The sequence below is a fragment of the Puma concolor genome, chromosome F2 (assembly GCF_028749965.1).
Source record: "Puma concolor isolate L17-30 chromosome F2, mPumCon1.1.hap2, whole genome shotgun sequence".
Classification (NCBI taxonomy): domain Eukaryota; kingdom Metazoa; phylum Chordata; class Mammalia; order Carnivora; family Felidae; genus Puma; species Puma concolor.
The window spans coordinates 1,365,962-1,393,539 of NC_141684.1; the positions used below are offsets into that span (position 1 = coordinate 1,365,962).

At 61.1% G+C, this 27,578-nt stretch overlaps 2 protein-coding genes and 1 long non-coding RNA gene across 14 annotated transcripts; 1 reads left to right on the top strand and 2 right to left on the bottom strand.

The window, feature by feature from the left end:
• Positions 1-3,993: 3,993 nt before the first annotated feature.
• Positions 3,994-26,562, bottom strand: GLI4 (GLI family zinc finger 4). Of its 9 annotated transcripts, none has more exons than XM_086695186.1 (7): positions 26,448-26,562; positions 16,436-16,577; positions 15,914-16,059; positions 10,355-10,516; positions 7,514-7,603; positions 6,899-7,018; positions 3,994-6,156 (listed from the first exon to the last, which is right to left on the bottom strand). In XM_086695186.1, exons 2-7 carry the CDS (start codon positions 16,521-16,523, stop codon positions 5,245-5,247), a joined length of 1,518 nt encoding a protein of 505 aa, XP_086551312.1. In that variant the 5' UTR covers positions 16,524-16,577; positions 26,448-26,562; the 3' UTR covers positions 3,994-5,244. The 9 variants fall into 9 exon arrangements, with proteins under 9 accessions (XP_086551312.1, XP_086551313.1, XP_086551309.1 ...); XM_086695187.1 differs by lacking the exon at positions 26,448-26,562 and adding an exon at positions 22,869-23,002; XM_086695183.1 differs by lacking the exon at positions 26,448-26,562 and adding an exon at positions 21,231-21,370.
• On the top strand, positions 19,920-21,655 carry LOC147571767 (uncharacterized). The gene is made up of 2 exons (XR_015246626.1): positions 19,920-20,153; positions 20,492-21,655. It is a non-coding gene; the product is annotated as an uncharacterized LOC147571767 (long non-coding RNA).
• Positions 23,712-26,564, bottom strand: ZFP41 (ZFP41 zinc finger protein). Of its 4 annotated transcripts, none has more exons than XM_086695197.1 (3): positions 26,448-26,562; positions 25,041-25,157; positions 23,712-24,488 (listed from the first exon to the last, which is right to left on the bottom strand). In XM_086695197.1, exon 3 carries the CDS (start codon positions 24,306-24,308, stop codon positions 23,712-23,714), a length of 597 nt encoding a protein of 198 aa, XP_086551323.1. In that variant the 5' UTR covers positions 24,309-24,488; positions 25,041-25,157; positions 26,448-26,562. The 4 variants fall into 4 exon arrangements, with proteins under 4 accessions (XP_086551323.1, XP_086551322.1, XP_086551320.1 ...); XM_086695196.1 differs by having other exon boundaries at positions 23,712-24,493; XM_086695194.1 differs by lacking the exon at positions 25,041-25,157 and having other exon boundaries at positions 23,712-24,493; positions 26,448-26,564.
• Between the last annotated feature and the right edge of the window lie 1,014 nt (positions 26,565-27,578).

Genomic DNA, 27,578 nt, shown 5'->3' on the forward strand with positions numbered 1-27,578 from the left:
GCCCAGCGGCTGCACCGGGCGGTACCGGCGCTGGGGCGTCGGGTCCGAGGAGGCTGCGCGCGCCGCCTCGGAACCACGCCCCCATAGCGCCCCTGACCCCGACGCGGCCGAACCGCGGGCGCGCGCGGCGTTCCCCGGAGGCTCCGCCCCACGCCGCCGGCACTTCCGGGCGCTCTAGGAAGCTCGGAGGACTCGCCCGGGGACCGGCGCGAGGCGGGCTGGCGTCCCTGCAGCGGTCCGAGGGGCAGGGTGCGCGGGGCGAGGGAGCCTCTGGAAGTGGTCGGGGAGGCCGGCGCCAGAAGGGGATGGGCGAGGGGACCTGGCGTGGAGGGGCCTGAAGGCCGTCGGAAGGGCTCTGTGAAGCGAGTGAGGGAGCCCATCCGGCGTGGGACTTCAGAGGACCTCTCGGGTGTGGGGGTGGCTGGGGGTGGGACGCGGAGCGTGTCCTGGGTGGTGGGAGTGGCCTGCGGCGGGGTGGCGAGGGCAGCAGGAAGGGCCTGCAGAGGACGGTGCCGCGCTGCAGCCCGGACTGACACCCGGGTGACCACGAGGTCTTACCGCAGGAGCAGAAGAGGGGCGCGGCGAGGCTGGGCAGAGGGCGGGGCCGGAGCCGCCGCGGGCGTGAGGGCAGGCTCCGCTCCAGGGGCCTGGCCGCCAGGGTCTCCCCTGGACAGCTGCCTGTGTCGGTGCTCCTCCTTTGAGGGCTGATGAGAGCAGAGGTTCCCAACCCTGGGGCGCCGTCCCTGGCACTGAGGGTGATGGGACTGAGCCCGGATTCCCAGCTTTACCCCAGGCCCTAGTCTCTCTCCGCTGGGATGGGGCCTGGGCGCCTGTGCTTTTCCGCAGGTTCTCCAGGTGATGTAACTGGTACCTTAGTGGGTTCGCACACCCATGAAAATGCAAGGCAGGGGGTCTCGTGTGAGGCCAGTGCCTCGTAAGAATTTGCTCAGCTCAGCACGAGAGCCCCAAAGCCAAGACAGGCCGTGTATGAAGCCGCTCCAAGGAAGAGGTGCAGCTTGAGCAAAAAGGAGGGCGAGGCGGTGAAAGATGGTTGGAAGTGTATCCATTGTCTCAAAAGACTCTGCAAAGAAGGCTCCTTCTCTTGGACTTCTTGGCGGGGCGTGTGGCAGCCACAGGAGACAGTTCTCAGCCCCTCCAAACAAGGTTTACTGGACTCAGCACATGGGTCCGGCACATGGCACTTGCAGGGTGTGAGGATGGAACGGGCTCCATTCTCGATCTTGAGTCCCCGAAATGGGTTTTCCCCGCAATGGGCACACTTGCAGGCTGCGTGCGTGTGGAGATCTCTGTGACCTTGTCAACGCACTGTGTGCACACGATGTCTCAGAAGCTGCTCCAAAAACACCCTACAGACCCAAGTGTCCAAGGAATGTGCCCCCTTTCTAGACCATGACCCCAAGGAAACCCTCTGGCCTGCAGAGTCCTCTCCCACCGGCTCACTGTGGAGTGAACGCCCTGGCTGTGGCTTTGGTGTGAACAGAGAGAAGGAGAGTTTCCCCTCCTGCTCCCCGCCTGGTGAAGGTGCTGTTTCCGAGGAAGCTCTCTGCCTCAGGGCTTTGCTGTGCCGCTGCACTGCAGCGGGGTGGGGTCCTGTCGGTGGTATTTCTCGGATGCTGAACGTGCTCAGTGACAGTGGTATCCTGCATGGTGACCGTGACAAGGTACCTCTCCAGCCCGGATTATATGATGTGTCCACCTGGCCTGCCTCCATAATCCCCTCCTGACTCCGGTGCGCGCCCAGCGGGCTTTTCCACACTCACTACATTCACAGGGTCTCTCTCCATGTGAACTCTGACCCCGACAACTTGACCCTCTACCCAAGGCTGCGCCAGGTCTAGTCCACTCATTGGCTTCTCTGCAGTGTAGATTCTCCGATGCTGAACCTGGCCTGACTGTGCCCGAACCCCTCCCACAGTCACGACGTTCCAGAGGTCTTCGCCCCCCAGCTCTAACGTTTCGTTACATCGAAGGTACCATCCACCTTGGTTACACGTGCTTACATAGTGCTTCATGACACCAGAGCTCTGCCCGTGCCCTCCACGGTCACCACATCCCCTTGTCGAGCGCCCCACGGTTTCCAGCTCTGAGCGACGGGCTGTCTGCATCCACGGCCCCGGGTCTTATGAACACCGGCGGGACTTGTGAAACGCTGGCTGCGCGTGGGTGAGGATTTCCCGCAAAATCTTGCCTGAGTGGATTGTGGCCTTTAGAATCTATCTTGTGAATAACACTCAAATGCAGGAGGCCTCTATGCCCTGTGGCACCAGACGTTAGAGTTGGTCCCTCAGCTCCACCCGAGCTCCCAAACGAGCCCCCTCCACCCGCCTCGGTCCCGCACGCCCCGGTTCCTCTCGCCGGTGCCGCCCTGCGAGGCTCCGCCGCTAGGGGCGCCGGACGCGGCGGGCGGCGCGGGGAGGAGGTAGGGACGCGCTCCTTCCGGTGCACTTCCGGCTTGCTCTTCGCGACTTCCGGTTCGGTGGCGTCCGGGCGCCGCTTTTTGGCTTGGCGGAGGCGCTCCTCTCCGCAACTGCCTGTCTGGCTTGCAGTTTTTCCAGCGTCGCAACTAGTATAATGGAGACCCCGCGAGGGGGTCTGGGCCCAGCCCGGCCCTTCCCCAGCTCCCGAGACCCCGGCCGGAGAAACCCTCTCGGCGGGGTCTGTACCCAGCTCGGCCCTCCTCCAGCCCCCAGATCCCGGCCAGAAGTACTCCTCTACAGGGGTCTCCGGAAGAACAGTTTGCCTGGTTTTCACTAACGTCGGGATCCTGCCAGATGTGCTTTAGTGGAGAGCCTTGGGTTTAGGAGATAGAGCCGGGGGATCCGACCGCTGACACACTTGGGTGACTCCTAGTGACTGTTCAGTCGTGCAGCAGAGGCACACAGCCACCACTGTGCTGCTGCACCCTGAGGACCGAGTTGGATGAAACTTGCCGTGTCGTACTCAGTCTCCTAGGTGGGGACACACCCAGCACAGTGCAGGGGCCCAAGAAAGGTTTCCTGAATGAATGAATCAGGAACGCAATGCAACAAACCATCATGGGAGGGAAGATAATTATTTTGCAGATGGTAGGCCATGAGGGTTAGGAAGCCATACTTGTTAACCTCTGACTCTGGCCTGTGTCTGCCGGTTCTTCACACAATCTCATTTAGTGCTCACAGAAACCTTGTGATGTGGAGTCACCCCCAATAGACCTGTGCAACCCATATGTACCTTGCCCAAGATGGCCCAGGGCGAGTGGCAGAACTGGGCTACAAAGTAGATCGAATGTTCTTAGAAGCTGGATGCTGGGAGATCCCTCCCCGCCTGCTGAGGGGCACGTGGCACACAGCAGATGGCTCCACAGACCACGCGTTGGTTTTGCCTCTGGGCTCTCCACCATGAACCAGGGTCTCTCAGACTGAAACCCCAGGGGATCTGAGGTAGCCCAATACGGGATGTTGCAGATCAACCGAAAAAGACAAGTGTCTGGATGACACTGGCATTGGAAACGTGCAGGGGACGCTTCTGGTTCCCTCTGCCCACCCCGGCAGCTCTGCCCAGGCAGGTGGCGTGACTGAGGAGTCAGGCTGAAGGCAGTGTCTAAGGCCCATCTCCCTGGTCACAGCCACTGGCCCGGGGATGGATGGTGAATGGCAGGGCCCCCAGCAGAGCCCCCTCCTCAGGATGGTTCCAAGGTGCCTGGGGCTGGGAATAGCCCTTGCCCCTCTGGGAAGGAGTTGGATCTGGGCCTGCTTTAAGCTCTGCTCTGTGTCCTGGTGAGAGAGCACACCTGTAGCAGGAGGCATTGGGCCAACGCTATGGCATCAGGTGCAATTCTAATCCTTGCTTGTGGCGGTGAATTCTGTGTGTCAACTTGACTAAGCCACGGGGTGCTTGGAAATTTGGTCAAACGTTATTCTGGGTATGTCTGTGAAGCTGTTTCTGGATGAGATTAACATTTCATTTACTAGACTGAGTAAAACAGGCTGCCTCTCAGTGTGGGTGGGCCTCATTTAATCAGTTGAGAGACTGACTAGAACAAAAAGGTCCGGTTTGACTCATGCAGGCGCTGCCCCATCCAGTCCTTCTAGACAGGTGTGCAGGGCACAGGCGTCTGTGGGATAGTCTAGGGTGGTGTGGAGGACCGCCAGGCTCTGCTCTTGGGGGCTGTCTGCCGGGTCCGGTCCTGGTGCTGGTGTCCAAGTGCACTCTCCACGTAGAGGCTGCAGGGTGACCCTTCCAGCGCTGGGCCTGATGCCTGATGCCACTGCTCCCGGGACACCCTGGGGTCTATGCGTGCAGGCTCTGCGGCCTGGTTGCTGGAGGGCAGAGGCCCCGCAAACGCTTGCGGTATTAGGGAGGGCAAAGAGTGCGAAGAAGGTCGCCGTCCCTCCGCTCTCAGGCCACAGCGCCACCAGCAGAGGCGCCTCAGCTGATGTCCTGAGACTGACGTCTACTCCTCTCCCCTAGAGCTGCTCTCACCTGGAGCGGGGGCTCATGGCGAGAGTCCAAAGTGCTTGGTGGCCACGGGGCCCTGGGAGCGGGGCCCAGAGAGGTGAGGCAGCCCAACCGCAGGGCCCTCAGGACAGGGTCCCGGCAGAAAGGCTTGGAGCTGGGGAGGTGAGGCTCGGAGTTGAGCTGGGGGAAGGGCCAGGCAGCCCCTCAGTGTGGGGGTGGAGCGGGGTCGCAAGTGGTCAGGAGGGGGCAGGTGCCTGCTTCCCCACCCGGCTGAGCTCTGTCCCTACTGGAAGTCCGAAGGCAAGGCCCGGCTGCCGCTGCAGAGGCCTAGGCCTGTCTGGAGGCGCACGGTCCGGGCCCCACCTTCTGGTGTCTGGGGCACTTGGCGGGTGGCTGCGGCTGCGGGGAACCGACAGGAGGCACCCCGCCTGGGGCAGAGGCAGGGTGAGCCCCGACCTCGCCCGCCCCGCCTTGGCTCTCTGCGTCTGGAAACACCCGGCTGTGGCTCCAGGTCAGTCATGAGGCCTCCAGGCCCGGGTCAGTTAGGACCGCCAGGAGGTCCCAGGAGACCGGACGCGGGACACTCCTCTCCAGGGACAGGCAGGGGCGACTCCTACTTCCGTCAATCAAAAAGAATTTATTCGGGCCACTCGGCCCGCGGGGCTGCCGGTGCCGAGCAGGACGGGGGCAGGAGGCGGGGGCCCTCTCTCCGGAGCCTCCCCCTCCATCGGGGGCCGCCCCGCCGCCCCCCACCCCCACCCGGGGCCGCAGGCCGCCTGCCGCGCGCTACTCCCGGTAGTGCACCCGCTGGTGCTGGATGAGCTGCGAGCTCTGGCCGAAGGCCTTGCCGCAGGCGCCGCAGGCAAAGGGCTTCTCGCCCGTGTGGGTCCGCAGGTGCCGAAAGAAGTGCGAGCGGCCGCGGAAGGCCTTGCCGCAGTCGGGGCACTCGTACGGCTTCTCGCCCGTGTGGATGCGCTGGTGCTCGATGAGCACGGAGCTCCAGATGAAGGCCTTGCCGCACTGGCTGCAGGCGTACGGCTTCTCGCCCGTGTGCAGCCGCTGGTGCCGCACCAGGTTGGAGCTCTGGCTGAAGGCCTGGCCGCACTCGCCGCACTCGTAGGGCTTCTCGCCGTTGTGGACGCGCAGGTGCTGCGTGAAGTGCGAGCTGTGGCTGAAGGCGCGGCCGCACTGGCCGCACTCGTACGGCTTCTCGCCCGTGTGGATGCGGTGGTGCTGGATGAAGCCCGACCAGCCGCGGAAGCGCTTGCCGCACTCGTGGCAGGCGTACGGCTTCTCGCCCGTGTGGATGCGCTGGTGCTTGAGCAGCAGCGACTTGTACTTGAAGCTCTTGCCGCAGGCCTCGCACCTGTGCGGCTTCCCGGCCCGCGGGCCGCCCTGCCGGACCCCGGGGCCCGGGCCCCTGCCGAAGCCGCCCTCCGGCTCGGCGGCCCGCTCGGGGTCCCCCTCGGTCCCGGAGGCTCCCTGCGGCGGCGGCGTCACGCGCCAGGTGCCCCTCTTCTGGGGGCAGGGCGCGGTCCCCGGCGGCTGGCCCGTGGGCCGCTCCGAGCTGGACTCCTGCCCAAAGCTGTCCCCACACTTGGGTCTACGGGGAAGGCTCCTCAGGGGCCCCCTGTCCTGGTGCACCTCCTCTTCAGGGTCGCGGGGGTGGGGAGAGGAGGGAGCCGGCTCCGACTCCGCCTCGGAATCTGGAATCAGAAACGGAGAGCGGGATGGCACCAGCAGGGGGCGCCACAGTGCTGGGGACCAGGGCGAGGGCAGACCCGGAGTGAGGCAGCCAAGCCCCACCCCCCCTCCCCCGCTCCCAAAAGTGGTGCCCAGGCTCCTAGCAGAAATGCGGGGTTCGCCCCCTCCCGAGGCTCCGCAGGCCCGTGCCCCTCCGGAGCACTTCCGGGGGCAGCTGTCTCCTGGCCTGGCTCCTCCACGCCCCTCCTGACACTGAGGCAGGGAGGGTCGGCTTCCCAGGGATCCAAGCTCTGAAGCCTCCGGCGGGCGTCTCCGGGGAGCTCAGTGTACGGGACACAGTCCCCGAAGAGGCATTTTGCCGGCTTCACACGGGGTGAGGGGTGGCAAAGGGCTGAGGGACCAGAGCAGCGGACAAGTGGAGGCTGAGGGCACTACACAGGGGAAAGAGGGGGCCCAGGGCGACACCCCGGCTGCTGGCAGGGGGATGGGAGCGCAGCTGAGCGGAAGACGCCGACTGACTACCGGCTCTGGACCGCACTCACAACCTGGGGAAATGTCAGCGACACGCCGGGACGGAACGGGGTAGGGGCCACTGGGGACAGAAGTGAACGCCGAGCCAGGGACAGGTGGGACCCAGTGTCCTGGCGGCGACGGGTGCGGCACAGAGCCTGGCACGGGGCAGCCGTGGGGAGACGCACCCGTGGGCAGGGCCCGGATCGGGGTTCTGCTCACCCACCCGGCCAGCAGGTACCTCGGCCATTCCGGACCTCCTCCACATCTCGGAGATCCAGGTGGGACCGCTCCTCCTCCTCCTGCGGTGGCTGGGAGAGCACCTCAGGGCTGCAGCCAGGGGAGTCTGGGGGCACAGGGGACGGGGCTCATCTCCCCCTCCTCTCCAATCTAGCCCAGGCCTCGATCAGCTGCCTGCAGGTGCCACCTGCTCCTGGGTGGTGCCCCCGTGGAGCTGGTGCTCTCCAAGAGCCATTTGGGTAGATGCTGCAGCCACGTGACACCCCTCTCCCGAGCGTGAGGGTCCCGAGGCACTGCTTGGTTGCTCTGGAGTAGGGGCAAGGGTGTGTGCCCTGACCAAAGCCGCCTGGGCCTTCCTGGGGTGCAACCGGCACACGGTCCCCTCCCTGGGCCCCCAACTGCCCCCCCCCCCCCCCCCCCCCCCCGTGAAGGGCCCGGGCCCTGGCCGGGCTGCGTACCACCAGGTGGACATGCTGGTTCCTGCTCATGGGGTCCCATCCTGAAGCACCCTCCCACGCTGCTCAGTGCCGTGTCCCCCGACACCGGCCGCCTCTGGGGAGGCTGTGACACGGCACCTGCACCAGGGAGAGGCTTGCTCTACCTCAGCGGAGGCGCCCAGGCCTGGGGCCGGCCTTCCGGGGGCGGGAGGCTGTGGGTGGGGTTCTGGGGCCACGGAGCAACAGGAACTTTTCTAGAAGGAAGGGGTGCTCCTTGTTCATAAAGTGGTACAGGAAGTCCATGCTCGGGTGTGGACGAGGGGAGGAGTGAGTGGGGTGGGGGGTAGCCAGAGTTCAGGTCTCAGGTGCCAAAGCCAGGGGCCTGGTCTGGAAGGCCAGCCCCTGGCTGGGGGTGGGGGGGTGGCGCTGCCCCCCGCTACACAGCTCGTCCCGCCCACCCTGGGGCCACGTGTCTTTCTCTGTCACTTGCTCCTGCCCACGGACTGTCCCTCCAGCTGCAGGGCTCCAGACCATACCTTCCAGAACGCATTCTGGAAGCACAGCCTTGTTGTGGCAGGCCCTTTGGCTGGTTCAGCACAGATCTGGCTCCTAATGTGTCTGCACCCCTCCTGCCCAGCTCCCTGCTCTGGAGGCACAGGGAGGGGCAGCCTCGGCGACTTTATGCCCACACCACCCCCAGGGCCCAGCCAAGTGCCCTGTGCGCATGTGGCTGCCTTCACCTGCTCTGGCGGACCAACGGCTTGCCCGACACCCTCACAACCCACCAGCACTGTGCTCAGCCAGAGTTAGAAACTGGCTCTTGTGTAAGGAGGACGTGGGAGACTAATGGGATCCAGTCCCGGGGGGGGGGGGGGGGGGGGGAGGGGGAGTGTGAGGGGCCCCAGGCTTCACAGGGTGGACCCCACCCCCAATGTGCTTTCTGGCCCACCTCACCAACTCTGGCCTGGGAGTTGGGAAGCTGGGGCTCCAGAAGTCCCAGCCCCCCTGGCTGGAGGGCCCTGGGCAGGTTCCTGAAATGCTGGGGTCTCTCCAGGGAAGACACTGGAGCACCGAGGAACCGCCCCAACAGAGGAAATGAGCTTGAGACCGCGAGGGGTAGATCCTGCCCCGGGTAACCGACTGGTGGCGGGGCCCAGTTCTCGACGACGCTGGGTCAGTTTCCAGGAGGGACGAAAGCATCGCCTCTCCTCCCTCCGAGCCCTCCAGCCACGCCCCCTCCTTCAGTGACCACACCCCTCAGAGCCTGCAAGGAGGGCCTGCTGGAGGCCCCGCCTCTCTCTTCTTTAGGGTCAACCCCGGTTCGTTCCCTGGCCGGCAGGCCCTGCCCACTTGCCCCTGGACAGTCCAGGGAGCGCTGAGGCTGCTGTTTGCGGCCAACACTGCCTCTCACTGGGCAAAGTCCCAGGCACACAAGGCACTTGGATGTGATTCAGGGGGCCAAGCCGGGCCCCTCCGGGCTCTTGCTATCTGGAGACTGGACCAGGGGCAGCCCCAAGCCGCGTGGGCTCGAGGGCCTGCATCCTGGGCACCAGCCTTCTCATCCCGCAGAGCCAATGTGGTCAGCATGGCTTCCAGGACAGCCCCGCCCCGGTCCCGCGTCCATGCCACTTAGGAGTTGTGAGCCGTGAGCCGTGAGCCGTGGCTTGCTGGGCCCGGTCAGGGGAGGGAGGTGAGGGCATGGGCTTGAGTCAGCCTGATGTGTTCTCAGTCCCACTGGCCTCCACTGGCTCCCGTCTGGGCCCCCGTGTCCCTGTCCGGAACACGGGGATAGGTCCTGCCTCGCAGGCGGTGGTGAGGGTGGCGGAAAATGTGGAGGTTAAGGGTGGGCTCAGAGTCCCGACCGCACGGGGCAGGAGCACAGCCACGGGGGAGCCCTGGCCAAGGCCCTGAACCATCGTGCGGGGTGAGGCGGCCGCCCCGGCGAAGGCCTGCGGCGCATGTGCTGGCTGCCATCCCGGCTCCTTCTGCGCAGCACCTAGCTCCGTACCCACCCCACGCCCCCAGTCCGGCCCACCCCAGGGATGCGCAGGTGCCAGGAGGGCTCCCGGAGCCGGGAACAGCGTGGGGCCAGCTAGGCGCTGCTGCCCTTCCGGCCTTGGACCGACCTGGGGGGTGAATGACACGTTCCCTAGCTGTGTGTGACCTCATGCCACCCCGTGACCTCTGTGGACCTCACTGTCCTTATCTGTTAATGGCCACCAGAGAGTGTGGTCACTGGACCTCGAGATGACCCACAGCCCTTGGCACAGAGCCTGGCATGTCTCAACCGTCATCCCATTGCTCACTGTGACGCTGAGACCCGACAAGGAGGGCTCCAGGCACGCGGCAAGCCATGCCCCAAGCCATGCCCCTGGGCTCAGTGCCCGCACTCTAGGACAGAGGTGGGATGAAACGCATGCTGACCCCTGACCTGGCTGTCATCAGCTCATGTGTGTCCTGAGCTGTAAGGCCGGGCCTCCTGTGGAACATGGGCGTGGACAGAACCCCGGGACTTCTGACGGCTGAGCGGGAGCAAGACCCAGGGGGCACCGCATGCCACGGGGCGTGGACACCCCCTCAGCACCGGCCGCCTGACTGGTCATTGGCTACTTCCGTGACCTTGATATCCCGAGACTCCGCCAGGAGGGTGGCACAAGGCTGGCAGCTGCATCCCTGCAGGTCCCTGGGGGCCCCCACCCAGACCAGCCGGCCCGGAACTCAGGGTGCTCTATTTTCTTGGTGTGGGAGCAAAGGCTCATAAAGGGAGACGAGAGGACACAGGGCCCTGCCTGCCCAACATGGCCCTGGGGGACTGTCCCCTAGGGAGCCGTTGCTCACAAGGCTCAGCCTCCGGCCTCGACCTCGGCTGCCCATGTCCCGACCCAAGTGCAAGGTTGCAGGAGCCCCAGCAGCCGTGAGCTGCCTTGTTTCTGGCCGCGCTGTCAGTGGTGCAGGGTGGGCGGGTGGTGCAGGGAGGTGGAGGGAGCGCAGCGCAGGGTGAGTACCGTGTTGATGACCGTGGAGGTGAAGCCGGGCCTCGAGGCGGTGGGTTCCAGGTGTCCCTGGTGACGCAAGATTGACAGGGGACGGGACACGAGGGGGCTCCTGACCGTCCCCCAGGGTCGCCATCTTCCCCAAGGCCTGCTGAAGGTATGCACACCTGGGACCTGGGGAAATGAAAACCATGGCAGGATGACGGGGGTCGGAGGAGTGTGTGCAGGGCGGGGGCGATGCCAGCTGCCGATCAGCCATGGGGAGTGGGGGGCTCCTTCGCTGGCGGAGAGGGGCAAGGATGTCAAGAGGTGCCATGTGGGACCTGGGGTGAGAGGCAGCTGGGCCCCCGGTTCGTCTATCCCACCGCGGGGCGGCACCAGCACACGTGTGGGGACCTGAGCCCTCATCCCAGCAATGGCCTCAGTGTCCTCCCAGCCCACACCCTAAGGCACGCTGCACCTCCCTGAAAACCTCCCACACTACAGCAGCGGGCTGCGGGTGTACTGAACCGCAGGAGGAGGAGGAGGGTGGGAAACTGAACTCTGCCTGCTGGAGCACAAACATTCTAGATTAAATCTTAACACAATTCCTGGGAGGAAAACCGTCCTCCTCAGACCCTGAAGAGCCCTCAGAGGCTGCAGGCTGCCAACCACATCTGACTGCCCGAGCCTCCTTTGCGGGGGAAGGTACTCTGCTCTGATGTGGTTTGCAAGAGTGGTTCGGTCCCACGTGAGAAGAACTTTTCTTTCACACTGTGGTGGAGCAGGACTGCTTACTGGGGTGTGAAGAGGGCATGGGAATAACAAAAGTTAAAGTACATTAAGCAATGGTTGCCAACAGTATCGGCTTCGAGGAAGTGGGGAGGCAGCCCCAACAGGGCTCCTCAGTGGCGCCTGGGCCATCCCGGCCAGCCCCCACCTCCTGGGCAGCCCTCGGTCCCTGGCGATGGGAAGGGTCACAGACACTCAGGGAAGTGGACATAAGCGGACACAGGGTGGGGCTGCAGGCATGACATCTGGGTGCAGGTCCCCACGCTCCTAACTCTCATCTTGTTACTCGGCTAACCTGCTGGGGCTCGTCTGGGACAGGGCACGCACCCCCCACCCCCCTCCGCTCCAGGCCGTCTGCTCGGAGGTGGCGCTCACACAGGGACGCCCACCGGGACGCGAGCACAAACTCTGGGGCCACACTGCTGCAACCGACTGGAGGCGGAGGGGACAGAGATGCCCCGGCCAGCGGCTGACCTTCCCCGCCACCCCCCGCCCCCGCTCTCCTCCCGGCCTGGAGCCCGCGCCCCGCGGGGAAGGGCCCGCTCTCGGGGCGCTAGGCGGCGGAGCGCTGCCCGCCCCAGCTGAGGTCCGGCGCTCACACTCGCGACTGCGGACTTCTCGGAGCCTCCGTTCCCCACCTGCAAAGTGGGCACCGCGACGACCCCGTCGCCGGGGTTCGGGGGGCGTGGGGAGGCGCCCAGCAAGCGGACCCTCGCGATCGCCAGGGGCCAGTGAGCCCGCTGCGGCCCGCTACCCCGCGGAGGCCTCCGCTCCGGCTGGGCGGTCACCCGCGTCCCACCGGCCGAGCCCGGGCCACGGTCACGGCGGCGCGGGGACGCCCCGGGCGGGGCCCGCGGGGACGACACGCGAGCGCGAGCGGGCAGCCGGGCCGAGCATCCCCGCCGCCGCCGCCACCCGGCGCCCACTCACCTTCCGAGCGGGAGGCGGCCGCTCACGCGCCGGCCGGAAGTGCGCCCTCGCCCCGCCCCAGCCTCGCGCGTGCACTTCCGCGACGCTCTGGGCTCCGGAGGACCGGCGCCTCCGTGGCGCGGGGAGGGCCCGGCTGACCCGGGCGGGACGGGCGCCCCCAGCTCCGCAGCGATCTCGCCGTCCCCGAGCCCTCCCGGCGGCAACAGCCCCTAGTCCACCGAAGAGCTGCACCCAAAGCATCCTCAGTGGCACCTCTTCCCTCGCGCTGTTCCTTCTGGACGGCCACCGGTTGCAGGGGAGCGGGCTGAAAACAGACTCTTTTTTGGACTGTCTCAAGGGCCCCTCTAAACTGCCTACCACCAAAATGTTCCCAAACCCTAGGGCCTGAGGAGCGGCTGTTACAAAATTTCCCCAAACTTAACATGGAATTCTTCCTGCTGTTCCTCCGAAGTCTTTTTAAGCCCCGTTCTTACATCCCCCCAAAGAAATTTAGGCGTCAGTCTCCTTGTTAGGAAAAGCAAATAGCTGGAAACAGCTTCTGTGAACCAACCCAGCAGGGATGGACGTCCAGGCATTTGCTTGCCGCGCTGGCCCCGAGTCCCGGCGGGTGGACAGCATGAAGACAGGAAGGGAAGACCCACAGCCAGGGAGCCCCCAGCTGCAGGGATGCTCGGGGAGGAGGGAAGGGAGACCAAGCCCAAGCATCTGGACACTGGCCCCAGGCAGAAGAGAAGCTGGAAGACCAGGGCTTGTGAAGGACTCGCTGTGTGTGTGTGGGGGGGGGGGGGGGGGGGGGGGGAAGGGGGAGGGAGGGCGGGGGCGGGGGAGACAGGCGCGTACCAGCCCGCAGCAGCTGACTCCTGCCAAAACGTAGAAGGTGCGGACAGCTGCTGCCTGCTCCCAGCTCCGCCAGCCTCACTCCCCGCACACGCAGGGTTCCAGCCGCTAGGCCCTGTAAAAATCCCCTGCGGCTCCCCTCCGCCTGATCTAATGCTAGGCCCTGGGGTATACCTGGGATAGGCCAGCTCCTGGGCTCAGTGGAGCTCACATTCTAGTGCGTGTGGGAGAGAAACAACAAATTGGCAAACACACCCACACCACAGGTGTAAAGCTTTATGGAAGCACACGAGGGCTCTGTGGTCCAAGGAGAGCTCACCAAGGAAGTGACATCACGGTGGGGGGGACGGAGGGAGGGAGGGAGAGAGTAGGGCAAGCTGGTCACACAAAGGCTGGAGGGAAGAGTATTCAAAGCAGAAGGGCACGTGAAAGGTCCTGAGACACGAGTGTCGCCAAAGGTTTGGAAGAGCCCAGGCAGGCTGGGAGCTGGATCAAGGTGGATGAATAGTCTGGAAGCCACGATTAGGAACCAGGAGGTACCGAAGGTCCTGGGCAGGGGAGTGAGATCTTAGGTGCATTTTAAGATTGGTTTGGGGCAGCAGGGAGGTGGGAGGAGACCAGGCTGGGCAGGGCCCGTGTTGGGGATCGAATTCTGACAGCACCTGCAGTTAGGTGGGGTGTGGGGCATGGCGACTCGGGGTTCATTCCAGAGTATGGCCACAGGTCTGCTGAGATGGGTCGCTGGCCACAAGCCAAGTTCTGTTTTGGACGTGTGGCCCACGACACAGTGGTGGCTGGGGGCTCACCTCTCCCTGCTCCCCTCTCAGTGTGTCCCTCCTCCTCTCCTGGCCAGCCGTGTGTGGCCCTGCCGGTTTAGCTTCAAAGTGGGGCAGGGCACACTCCTGTTCCCTAGGAGGATGGGGAGCTGCGGGGGGGGGGGGGGGGGGGTACTGCTACTGAGCCTTTTGGCCAATCACGCTTCCCACCTGCCCCTGCCCCACTTTCCGGGGACTCGGCCCCGGTCCTGCGGTCCCACCAGCCTCCTCAGCCCGAACAGCATCCTGTCGGTGTTCGGGTTTCTGCTCAAAGCTGCCTCACCTTGCTTTCCAGCCCATAAGCCTCGTCCACAGCCCTGTCTGTACCCCGGCCCATCGCCTGACTTCGGGTCTAACTCGAGTCTTGTCCTTGGCTGGGTCCTTTGCCACCTGGCATCCTGTGCTCTGCGCAGCTTCCCTGCCCCCACCCACATGTATAGCACCTCCCCTCAGCTGGACAACCAAAGATGTCTCCAGATACTACCATATCCACTTCTGGGGGCAGGACTGCCCTTGGGAGGATGGCTGTTCCACGCAAGGCAACGTGAATGAGGGCGTGGGGGGTGGGCCAGCCTGAGCTCTTCAGGACTTAGGGCCTGAAGGGGGTGATCCCAGGCGGGGCACCTCCCAGACCCCCTCCAGGGCTATAACTGCAGGCATCAGGCCACCAAGGAACGGGTAGTTTCCCAGAATCGGGGGCCGAGAAGACCGTGTCTATTGAGGGACACAGTACGTTGTCACACGAGGGGCCACTCTCCTGCTAAGTCCGCAAATCCTCCTCTGATTGACGCGTCAGTCTCTTACAAGTCTGGTGAATGTGAGGCAGCGCCTCCCTGGGGAGTCTCGACTACACCCCTAAACTGCAGGGAGACGAACGGGACCCAGTGAATGGGTCAGAACTGAGGTTTATTACAGGGAAACAGAGTATCCACAGGAAATAGGACACAGAAGCGTTCTGGGATGAATGGGAAGCAGCCGGCAAGGAGTGCAGAACCCAGGCAACACCCTTCTGGATTAAGAAAGCGCGTGAAGTGTAGACCATAGGAAGCAGGGTAAAAACAAGACAGAACAGGTCTCCAGACGTCGAACACACTCACCGAGGACTGAAGGAAAGTTCAACAGACGTGACTAGTTGGAAATTTACATTTCACGGGCCCACCGGCACCAGCTGTGCGAGCCTGTGTGCGAACAGTCCAGCGGCCACCTCGCCTGGCCACGTGTGGACAGGGCCACGCACCTCAGCAGCGGTGTAAGGAGAACCCCGGTACACCCAGCGCTCAAGCTCACCAGGAAACAAACATGTGTTCACACCGGAATGCCACGCGGGGAAGGCTGCAGTGACCTGGGGCACACGGGCTGGGACAGGGGGCGTGTGGGGCCCCCAGCGCCGGATCACGTGTGCACTGGGGCTGAAGCCCCCCAGGTACTCCCCCTGCAGGCCTCGGACACCCGCAGAGTCCCCGGGCAGCAGCGCCAGGCTGCCCCCGAGCTCTGCACCCTGGCAGGACTCTGGTCCCGGGGCCCGGGGGTGGGGGTGGGGGGGACCACCAGCTCGTGGTCTGTGGAACAGGCGGCTGGAGTCTGTAAGGACAACACCAGGAGACCACGAACTCTAACCTCCCTGCACAGAGGTCCCCGAAGGCCTGGGCCGCCCCAGAGCAAAGCCATGTCCTCAGGCCACAGACCCGGAGCCTGGCCACCACTGTCCTGGCCACTCCCGCCCTGAACTGGCCCTTTCTGGTCCCAATACTGTTTCCCTTCCCTTCCCTGGACGACCCCTCCACCCTGCTGAGAACCCTACCCTCGCCTGCCCCGGTCCAGAGCACATGTCCCAAGTGTCCCTGTGCCACAGGCTTCTGCCACGAGCACAGGACCACCTCCAGTCCTGCCTCGCTCCGTGGCATGTCTGGGGGCCTAGCTCACTTGCAGGGGAAGGAATGACACTGTGGTGTCCAGACTAGGCATGGACACGAGAGGTCACTAGAAATCAAGCCCAGGTGACATCCCGGTGCCTACAGGCTCCCCAGGAAGGCAGGGGACCTGGCAGAGACCAGAGTCTGGAGCCACGGGTCAGCCCCCCGATCTGTGGGGAGAGGGAGCAGAACCACCCCCCCCCCACCACGGCCCTCACTGCTCACTCTCCCACGGTGCTGGCTCCCACCTTCCCTCAGATTGAGGCCACACGAGGCTGGGAGGGACAGATGCTGGCCCAACTCACGGGATGCCAGTGGTAAGCACGATCGGTGTTGCGTCCCTGGGACATCCGCAGCCATCCCCGTGTCTGTTCCATTTGAAGGCCTCCGTGGCGCCCCTGCTGTCGCAGAGCCCTCCTCTGTTCAGGGCAGGGCCCTCTAACTGCTCCTCCTGCAACGGGAACCATGCTCAGCGCCCCTCCCCCCACCCCAGCGCTTTCACACTTGGAAAAGGCCTTTCTCTGGGACTTTCCAGGAGCAGAGAGCTGGGGAGTCCTGGACTTTGCCTGCAGCGCAATCCTAGAAGGCCAGTGGTGTCAGCACTGGCCTCCTGGGGGGGCGGGGCCGGAGGGGTGAACTTTGTGGCCTTCCGGGTCCAGGTTCGGAACCAGGTGAAGGCGCCCCCCGCCTCAGGGAGTTCGCCCGTGAACCCCTTCTCTCCACTCATTGGCAGGCATCTCCCGGTGTGGGTTTTCTGCCGCCAAGCTGCCCGTCCTGTCTGTGCCCCGTGTCCCCACCTGTCCCTTAGACGTTTTCTTTCTGCTCACCCGGGGGTTTCCTCTCCTCTTCCGTACAGCTCTCCGTCTGTCCTCGGAGCTCGGGAATGACCGGAATTCTGTCAGGCCTGAGGTTCATGTTTAGGCGTATTGCATCAGGACCTTCTTGACTGGGGGCGATCTGCTCTCACAACTGGAAACGGACAAGGAAAACCTTCTGAACAAAGAAATGCAATTATTACCTGGTTCGTTGTCGGGAAGCCACAACTACCCAAGTAAGGAGCTGGCTTCCGTCACGTGGAAGCTGGTGTTCGCCAACGCCGTCAGGGGGATGGGCCCCAGACCTGGAAGGCGACAGAACCGGGGGAAAAGTGCTCCCTGTTTCTCAAAAAGCTAAGAAAGTTAGAAGATAAAATACAGTAAAACCTTGGGTTGTGAGGAACTTGTTCTGCAAGATGAGCCAACATTTCCAATAAATTTTAACTTGATAAATGAGCGATGTCTCGCAATAGGGTCACAAGTGGCACCGAACATCACATGATCACAACGGAGCTAATGGTTCTTCCCTCTCTCTCTCTCTGAGGGACTGTTACGAATGCAGTGTCACATTTCCGCGAAATCCTCAAAAGGAGGCAAAAGCGAGTGTCATTGGATAGGTTCCTTGTTAAAGTTGCACCAAAAGGGGCGCCTGGGTGGCTCAGTCGGTTAAGCATCCACCTTCGGCTCAGGTCACAATCTCATGGTTTGGGGGTTCAAGCCCCGCTTCGGGCTCTGTGCTGACAGCTTGGAGCCTGGAGCCTGCTTCGGATTCTGTGTCTCCCACTCTCTGTGCCCCTCCCGCACTCATACTCTGTCTCTCTCAAAAATAAACAAACATTAAAAAATAAAAATTAAAAAAAATAAAGTGGCACAAAAAGAAAGATCCCATTGAGCCAATAGGTGGCAGTGATTCCGTTAGTGATGGTGAAAGGGGTCCTACACAGTAACCCTCCTCTGTCTTGTCTCCCTCATACCAGGCACAAAGGTTTTCAAAGGCAAGTGCAGGTTATTTTTCTATTTTGTATTATGTTACAATGTTGTAATCATTTTTATACCAATGTTTTTGGGTTGTGGAATCAATCATCTGAGTTTCCATCATTGCTTATGGGGACACTCGCTTTGGATTACATGCATGTTTTTGGAACAAGTTATGCTTGCAAACCAAGGTTTAACTGTGTCAAACACACGTAAACTTGCAGCGTATGTGATGTGGCGCGGGACAGAGCTCAGACACCCGCTTACCATCCACACGGCTCAGGAACTAGCTGCCACCCAAAAACCCGAGCCCACGTGGCCTCGCCTGCCCGAGGAGCCGTTGTCTTGAGTTTGGTGTGGGCCGTTCTTTTGTCTCTGTCTTGTTTTACTGCACTGATATTTCCAAACAACATGCTGTTCAGTTCTGGCTTTATAATAATGACCTCCTGTGACCAACTGACTTCGCTCAGCGTTCTGAGATGCACAGGTGGTGGTGAGGGTCTGTCCAGTGTTGATGCACATTTGAGTTATTTCCAACTTTTCTGACAGTCCGCGTGCTAAACGTCGCTGCACGTGGCTTTCTGGGCACCCACACAAAAGTTCTGTAAGATATTTTAAGAAGTGAAATTTCTACATGAGCACGACAGGGCACATCTTTAACTTGCTAGGATGTGCTCTTTCTGTTGCTGAACAGATAGATACCTTTTTAAAATCGCATATTGTTACCAGCACATCAAACCCAATGGGCTTCTGTCCCTGTGGTAAAGTCGACATGGTGTTGATTACTTCAGCCATCGGAAGCGCACGATTCAGCGGCATTAAGTACCCACGACGCTGTGTACCCACCACCGCGATCTACACCCCTAACCTGGTTACCGTGCCCGTCAGAAACGCTGCACCCGTGAAGGTCTCCCGTCCCCGCCCCTGGTAACCTCCACTCTGCTGTTCTGTCTGCGCGCCGCACAGCAGCCGGCAGGGCCACGTCCAGCTTCTCTCACTCGGCACCGTTTCCGCAGTGTGGCGGCGGGCGCGGGGGCTCGTTCCTCTTTCGGCCGAGTAGCATTTCGTCATGTGGCTACACCACGTCTCGTGCAGCTGTTTCATCTGGTGAGACTCCCGGGGCATGTCCGCTGACGGCCACCGCGAACGACGCTGCCCCGCGCCTCCACGCACCTGCTTGATTCCGCATACACAGCGCAGTGAACTCCGCCGACCTTCAACGTGACAACGGGCTACACCCTCGCTGACGCCTTACTTGGGACTGTTGTCAGATGCCACGGAGACAGCAGCATCGCCTGCTACACGCCCAGGAGGGGTTTCCCATTCCAGGCCGTGCGCACACGTTACTCCTGGCCTGGCTCCAGGTGGCGCCAAGGGGAAACCCAGAGGGCGGGGGGGGGGGGGGGGGGCACTGGCCACATGGAGCCCTAGGGCACAGCGCTGCTACGGTTTGGGGAGATATTCTGCATCGGCTTTAGAAAATTCTATTGTATTCCTTATTTGCGGATGTTGGATTTAAGCAAATATTTCTGCAGCTGTTAGGATAATAATATCTGTTCGTGTGAGAAATGATAGCCGTTTTAAGCCACACTGGCCTTCCTGAAACAACCCAGTCTGGTCATGCTCCACGACGTTTCCCCGCCGCGCTGGACGCGGCCTGTCGCTATTCCGTCCGGGAGCAGGCGGCGCTGGCTGTGGCGCTGACGTCACGGCTCTACTAGCTCATAAAAGGTGAGCCGGTTCTTCTTTCCAGTGTCTGAGTCCACACAGGACTAGAATTTTCTGTTTCTTGAACTCACACTACCTGACTTGAATTCTTTGGGGACACACTCTGTGCAGCAGTGACAGGGTCTTTGGGCGGCGCCCTCTCGTGCTGGCTTCACCACCTGCCCTTTCTCCTAAAACCCGCCTCGTACGCGCTCACATCCACTGGCTCGGTGCGCTGTCTTTTCCTCCTCCGACCAGCTGTCACCTTCCCTCTGCATCCATAACAGTTTACGGCTCCTTCCCTTTTCCTGGACTCCACTGTCACACGATGCCAGCTTTAACAATCCGTTTTTCCTTTTTAAAATTTTATTATAGAGAGAGCGCAAGCGGGATGGAGGAGCTGAGAGAGGGGAAGAGAGCGAGAGAGAGAGAGCAAGAGAGAGAGATGGGGGGGAATTTCAAGCAGGTTCCACGCTCAGCACGGAGTCCGATGCGGGGCTCGATCCCACGCCCCTCGGACCAGGACCCGAGCTGAAATCAAGAGTCGGACACTCAGCTGACCAAGCTGTGCCCAGAAGCCACAACAGTCCTTTCAAACAACCAACTTCTGCCTGTGTAATTCTCTCGACAGCCTCCACCCCCACTGGTTTTGATGCTTTCGGGCGTGTGACTTGCCCCCTTCTGCTGCTGTTCTTATGAAGCCGGAGGCCCAGCTCGCCGACTCCTAGCTCGCCCGCTGGCGTCCCCACTGCTGGCTGCAGTGGCTCCCAGAGGTTCTGGCAGGTCCCGTTCCGGCGTCCTGGAGGCTGGAGGACTTTATAACTTTCATTATGTATTTTTTTTCTTTTGAGTCAGGTTATTGAGAGGGTTTTTTCCCTAGGATATGAGTTTCGTTTGAACAACAACAGAAAAACCATCAAGGCAGAGATTAATCTGGGAGATCTGGCTCTGGGGCCTGGCGGCGGCGTGCTACCACGGCGGCGAACGCAGAAGAAACGGCCCATCTGCCTTGCCAGAGCGCCAGGAGGCAAAAGTGGCCACTAACCAAGTTGAGTTTGACTTCGTGATTTTTCTCGTGATTGTAAGCCGTATTTAAAAAACATTTCCAAGTCTATTTTTTTTTTCAACTTTTTTTTTTTTTTTTTTTAATTTTTATTTTTGGGAGAGAGAGAGACAGAGCATGAACGGGGGAGGGGCAGAGAGAGAGGGAGACACAGAATCGGAAACAGGCTCCAGGCTCCGAGCCATCAGCCCAGAGCCCGACGCGGGGCTCGAACTCCCGGACCGCGAGATCGTGACCTGGCTGAAGTCGGACGCTTAACCGACTGCACCACACAGGCGCCCCCCAAGTCTATTTTTTTTAAGTGTTTTTCTGTTGTTCTCCAGGCTGATGCTGTTGAGATCAGCCGCGGTCCTACCGGGAGGGGCCCCAAGGGCCAGCGGCACGGGCACCGCTCACGCACGGGAGCTAACATCCACCTCGCTAAGAACACAACACGTGATGGGAAGCTCTACGCCCAACGTGGGGCTGAACTCAGGACCCCGAGATGGAGAGTTGCACAATGTACCATCTACCGCCTGAGCCAGCCAGGCGCGCTAAGGGCTGACGTTCTTACAACAGTTAGGGGGCGCCGGCCCTGCGCTCGGGACGTCCCGTCCTAACTCACTGGATCAGGTGAAGCACCATCAGCATCCCTGTGTCGTCCCTGAGGAAACCGAGGCAGCACAAGGAGGTTAAGTGATGTGCCCAAGGCCTCCTATCTCCACGGTGCCAGTGCCGGCTCAGGACGGCAGCCCCTGGCCCGAGAGCCCGAGCCCTTCACCACTCGCTTCCTTTCCAGAAATCAAAGCCAGAGAGGGGCGCCCGGGTGGCTCAGTCGGTTAAGTGTCCGACTTCGGCTCAGGTCATGATCTCACAGTTCGTGGGTTCGAGCCTTGCATCGGGCTCTGTGCTGACGGCTCAGAGCCTGGAACCTGCTTCGGATTCTGTGTCTCCCTCTCTCTCTGTTCCTCCCCTGCTCATGCTCTGTCTCTCTCCTTCAAAATAAATAAAAACATTAAAAAAAAAAAAAAAAAAAGAAATCAGAGCCAGAGAATCAGAGTATGTTTCTTTGTGGACACCCACCTGCCTGCTGCTGGAGAGGCCGGGGCAAGCCTGCCACCCTTGGGCTGTGGGGGCGCCCACCTGGCACGGCCAGGAGGAGGGGATTTGCCAGAACGGTCTCCACCTGTCGATTCCCTTTCTGCGGATCTGCCCTGCTGGCCCTAAATGCAGACGAGCTATTTATGTCAGCGTGATTTCTAATGCCCTAAACCAGGAACAGCCTACGTGCCCTTCTTAGGAAACCGTTAACCCTTCTCGCCAACGCACCATTAGGCAGCGGTACAAGTCAGGTGTGCAGCCTTCAGGATAACAGAGAAAGCGGCGGTTTCGCTCCCTCGTACGTCACGTGTTGTAACATACACGTTATGTAACGATACGTTACGTATCAACATACACATCCCAGGGTGTTATAATACTGTAGTAAATAAAAACCAAACTAAACTGAAGTGGCCTCAGACACCCTTGGACGTGCGTGGGCGCTGCCATGGCCATGGCTGACGTCCGTGTGTCCACACCCTGCCTTCCAGTACATCAAGATGGGCTCCCCCCACAGGGTTTCTTTCCACCTTCTGCGCCCAGCTTCCCCTGCCAGCACCCAGTTCTGAAGGGCGGCGACATGCACCGACGGGTGGCCCTCACGGGTGGCCCTCACACACTTTCCATCCAGAACAGGCTCAAACTGGCTGCCGCCGGTCTCTGTAAATAAAGCTTCGCTGGCACACGTTCACGCCTGTGTTGTCTGTGAGCGCTGCCGCATGTCACAGCTGAGCTGAGTGCACACAGAGCCCGTGGGGCCCCACAGCCAAGCACAGTTACTATCCGGCCCTCAACAGAAAACACCCGCCGGCCTTGCTCTGGCTTCAGGACAGACCGACACTCAAGAGATTTGCTTCCTTGCTCTCAGCACACATACGTGTCTTACTTGTCTGTCTGTTTCTTTGAACTTGAAAGTGTACTCAAGGCATCATGACCCCGTGCCCCTGAAACCTTAGGGCGCACCTTTTACAAGGACAACGTCTGAGATGGGCCACAAGCCACACCAACACGGGCAGCCTCGAAACCGAGGGCACTGCTGCCCAGTGGACAGTGTGGACACAGGTCTCACAGGCGTCCCACGCGTGTCCTTACAGCTGCCCTTCCAGCCCAGGCTCATACGCCGTGTCTCCCCTCTACATCCTGTCCCACCAGGGGCGAGCTGGGTCAGGTGTGGGAGGGCCTGCTGCCTGGGGGGCTCGGCTCAGGCAGAGGCGTGTACAACATCATAGCTTTTACAGAGAACAGGAGCAAACACCTAACCTGGAGGAACCTTCCCTCCGCGAGCACCTGCGCTCTGGCGTCTGGGACCACCTGTTTGAGAAACGCGTCTGCATCCGAATTCAGGACCTTCTTCCAGGACAGAATCCCCATTTTGGGGGTCCAAATAGCTGCAAGTGTAGGTATCAACATTTTCCTAGTAAAAAGCTGTATTACCGCCTGGATGACAGTCACCTCACTCCCCGTGTTGTCAAGAAATTCTGGGACAAACCGCACCCCGCTCTGCAGAGCATGGAACCCCATCCAGACCACTCCTGGAGGAAAACGGAGGGTGGGCACAGCATGTGGACTTGGCCGGGGGATAAGATGGAACTTGGAGGGCAGGCATTAAGAAGTGAAACTAACCTGGAGAGCTGATCCCCGGAGGGCAGGGCACACACACTGCTTCATGTCTGAAGACCCCCACGGCAGATGCAGGCTGGCTCGAAGCTGCCCTCACATCCTTGGGGCCCCCACCACGCGTCCAGAGCAGGAATCTCCCACGGTGGCAGCATCTAGGTCCTGAGTGGTCCATCTGGGTGAGTCGGGCTGCTCACCCGGGGTTGGGGGCTGGGCCAGGGGGTCCAGTTCCTCGGGATGCAGTGGGGGAAGGGGAAGCTGAGTCCCAGGACTGGTGCTCCAGCCCAAGGAGGGAAGCCAGACACAAACCACAGGACTGTCACCACGGCCAGCCGAGTGGGGACAGCAGGTGTCTGGTGCAGTGCCGTGGGGACCTGACCGCAGGCCTCCTGCCAGGCTGTGCGGGGATGGGCTCGGGACCCAGCAGGTCAGCAGTCTGCAGCCTGAAGTCTTCGAAGGAGCAGGTGAAAAGGCAGAGACCAGAGCGGGTGCCACAGGGAGGCCGCAGGGGGAGGTGCTGGGCCGCTCGCAAGCTCCAGCTGTCCCTCCCGCCCAGACGGCCGTGACACAATCACACTCACCGTCTCTGGTGACGCAGCTGCACGCGTCTCCCATGTTATCACGGTGTCTCGACCTGGAGATGGCCTGTACCCCACTCCAGCATGTGTGTACCGGGCTGGGCTGACCGTCCCGATGGTGGTGGAGACCCACAAGCACAGGTGCACTGAGCGCACGGCCCGTGGGCCCCCGGCCTCCATCAGACGTCGGATGGGGGACGGCGGGACAGGCCTGCCCTGGATGGTTCTCACGGGCGCGAACGCCGACTCTCGGCAGACGGCTTCCCCACGCTCAGTGCTTCTTCCGCGGGTGGCGTTTCCGATGGCGAATGAGACATGAGCTGTAGGCGAAGGCTTTCCCACATTCCTTGCATTCGTACGGCTTCTCCCCAGTGTGCGTTTTCTGATGTTTTAGGAGATTCGAACTGCAGTTAAAGGCCTTCCCACATTCACTGCATTTAAAGGGCTTCTCTCCGGTGTGGATTCTCTGGTGCTTGGTGACGTCAGAGCTGTGCCTGAACAGCTTCCCACACCGATCACATTTGAAGGGCTTCTCTCCAGTGTGAACCCGCTGGTGGCGGAGGTGGTCTGTCTTATGCTTAAAGATGCGTCCACACTCGCTGCACCCATAGGGCTTCTTTCTCTGAAAAGGAATGAACACGGGAACCCCCTCGAAGTCATCTTTAAACGAAGCATCGAAGGCATCAAACAAATGTTCCTCATCCTCAGGACTCGGGCTGGGTTCCTTGCCGTGCTTTTTGGCCAACGTGGACCTCTTGCTTGGCCTTTCCTCCCCAGACGACGCTTTCTCTCCTTTGGGTGTGTCCTTCAGTGAATGCACTTCCTCCTCTGGGGTCTGGGCCTTCCTTCCACCCACGGGCTTTTCCATCGTCCTTTGTTCCCAGGAGGAGGGGCCACTGGAAGCCGGGAAGGGCTACTGGGGAAGGCCGGGCCGGATTCTCCACTTCTGCAGAAAGCTCGTTCTTTACACACAGCTTCTCATCTGTCCGAGCTTGTACCGAAGGCTCTGGAACGGAATGTCTGCACCAGAGAGAGACTCCACCAACCCCTGTGCTGGTGGAGAAGCCACAGGAGGACTGTTAGATCGCACCAGCGTCCGGGAAGAGCACAGCTGGGGACTCTCGTGGCACAGAATCACTAAGGGACGGATGGGGGCGGGGCGCGCTGGGGAATTTGGCCCCTTCCGTTCCCCGCTTGTGTGCTCGTTCCCCTTGGACGTCTCCTGAGCCTCTCAAACTGGACGTGACCAAACGGGACGCTCGCTCTAACCCTCTCCCTGGGGCGGTGCCTCCGGGCCTGTGTCTGGTAGGATCTGACGCGTACCACGACCGGCAATCCCATGTGGTCCCCAAGTCGGGAGTTTCCCCCACCATTTTCTCCCTCCCATCTCCACTTCCTGTATTTGGGACCGGACGATGTGCTTTGGGGGCTCTAGGCTGAGAGGTGGCATGTGCCTGTCACTTAGAGCCTGGAGTCTGAGATGGATCAGACCTGGGGCTGGCTCCCTAGTGGGCGCCCTGCCCTCCCCCCATGGTCTGTCTCCACAGAGCAGCCAGTGAACCCCCTACCCCGTACCTGCCCTGGTGTCCCTCATACTTACAAGCCCTACACGCGCCTGACCAGGCCCATCCCTCGGCCCTCTCCTCACTCCTGTCCTCATGTCCAGCTTTCTTCAGACTCCTCAACCATACCCAGCGCTTCCTGCCTCAGTGTCGGGCTGATTCCAGAAACAGGCCAAGCGCAGGTTTTTGCGGGGCCGGCCCCTCACTTCATTAGGAGCTCTGCTCCAAGGGCCCTGCCCAGAGAGGCCTCCCGGACTCAACCAGTGCCCCCCCAACTCCCTCTTCCCTAACCCGGCCCCAGACTTCCTTGTAGCACGTCACCAGAGCGAACTCCTCCCAGAGCCAAAGCCCAGGCAACTATCACCTAGACCTTGCTCACACTGTCACTGTCTGAAACACCTGACGGACCCTGTCCCTAACTCCCTCTAACAGCATCCCAATTTCGCCACGAATTCAAACAGGGTTCACACAGCCCAGGTGTTCGCAGAAGCAGCACCTGCACGTCTCATCTTGTTTGCCGCCATCCCTCTCCTGTCTCTTTTCTGTCTCATCCGTCAGCTTCCTGGACCTGCCTCTTCTCTCAGCGCTAACTGATGGAATTCTAGCAAAAAGCCTTGACAGACTGCAGGCTCTTTAACTGTTGGTGGAAGATACTCCATGAGATCAAGGCCTTTTCTTTTTTTTTTAAAGAAAAAGCTCCAAAGGCAGGTCCTGTTTTAATTTTCCAATATTCCTTGCAGACCTTCCTTGTTAAGACCTTCTTAACAAAGGTATCTCATGACCTGTGACGACTACCCGTACCTACTAGGAGGCCCATAATCCTGACAAGCTGTCCTACCCCCAAATGGGATGCCCTACATGATAACACTCTAGGTGCTGTATTTTTCTTTGAAACTTCCTTTCCATCATCTACTTACTTACCATCCTTTAATCTGTGTGTCTATCCAACTCTGTGCGTGAAAACACAGGTTTTTAAAGTAAGCTCCATGCCCAACGTGGGGCTTGAACTCAACACCCCAAGATGCTCTACTGACTAAGCCAGCCAGGCACCCCCAAGTGATGTATGTTTTAAGGTATAAATACTCTGAATTCTCTTTAAGCCTTTCCTCTTCTCCCCCATGCAGAGGCAATACATAAGACTCCTGTAGAAACTTCCCATCCTGATAAGGAGTTTGAGAATCTAGTTTCTTCTAAATAAAAATGTTTAGGGGCGCCTGGGTGGCTCAGTAGGTTGAGCGTCCGACTTTGGTTCAGGTCACGATCTCGCGGTTCATGAGTTCGAGCCCTGAGACCGGCTGGCTGCTGTCAGCGCAGAAGCCGCTTCAGAATCTGTCTCCCTCTCTCTCTGCCCCTCCCCCGCTCATGCTCTCTCAAAGATAAACTTAAAAAACAACAACAAAAAGACATACCCTGAGAATTAACATTAAAAAACAATGTTTACTTACACTTGATTGGGATTCAGGCCTATGTGGCCCCAAAGGCTCTACTGGAGGCAGCTTCTGGGAGGCTGTTCTGAGCATCAGGTGGGAGCCTGAATCGCAGGTAAAGGCAGCTCATCTGGGCTGAGGGGAGCATGTAGAAGTAAGAGGGGACCCCTGCTGGAGAGGGCAGGTGGACGGAGGGCAGAGGACCAAGGGCAGAGGATCGCCGCACCAGGCAAGGAGGCTGGAGTCTGGCTTCAGTGGGAACCTGAAGGAAACCAAGAACCAACATGAAATGAAGACCCACCCAGCGGAGGGCCTGCGTGGGGTTTCTCTGTGCTCCGGTCTCCTATCAGGACTGCCACCGGGGCAGCAGCTGCCCTGAGATGTGGCTACTTGCGGGCAAGGGTCATGGCTCTTTCACCCCCGAATCCCTGGTTACTGGGCAGGAGCCAGCACATGCCGGTGACCAGGAAACATTCTAGATAATCGACTTGTCTGCCTCAGTCGAGCTGGCAGGTGCTTGAAGGCAGCAACGGTATTTACCCACTTCTCTAAGTGCACAGGACGCCAAGTTATTAAATAGTTAAAAACGCGGTAGACCAGACGTTCTGGACCCTCACTTCACAGGCCTGTGGACACGAGTGCCCGCTGCAGCCGCACAGACCACTCAACCCACCTGGCCGGAGCAGGGGCGTCGGGCCCAAGGGCCGGTGCCCGCCGCGCAACGTCGGGGCAGCTCTTTTACTCTCTGGGCCAGGCCCCTTGTGCCACAAGCGTTGGGGAGCCACCGCGGCCGGGGCCCCCGGAAGCCCCGCTCACCCTGGCCCCGTCCCCCTGCCTTCAGAAGCCGGGGTCTCGGGGGGCGGGGGGGTCTGCATCACTAGCGGGTCTGGGATCCACGGGCAAACGTGCACCCCAACAGTCTGCTGGGCCCCCCGCGGGCCAGCAGCCACGAGCCGTGCCGAGGAGGGGGAAAGGGACCCCGAGGGGGCAGCACGACGCACCCCCGCCAACGACAGGGCCTCGTCAGCCAAGTGTGCAGGGCCCTGGGACGCCGCCTTCACCTCGATCCGCACGGAGCTGGTCCTCGCCCTCCTCCCTGCGGCGCCTGGGAGCCCAGAGAACCCGGAATCCCCGGCTGGAGGACGGGGC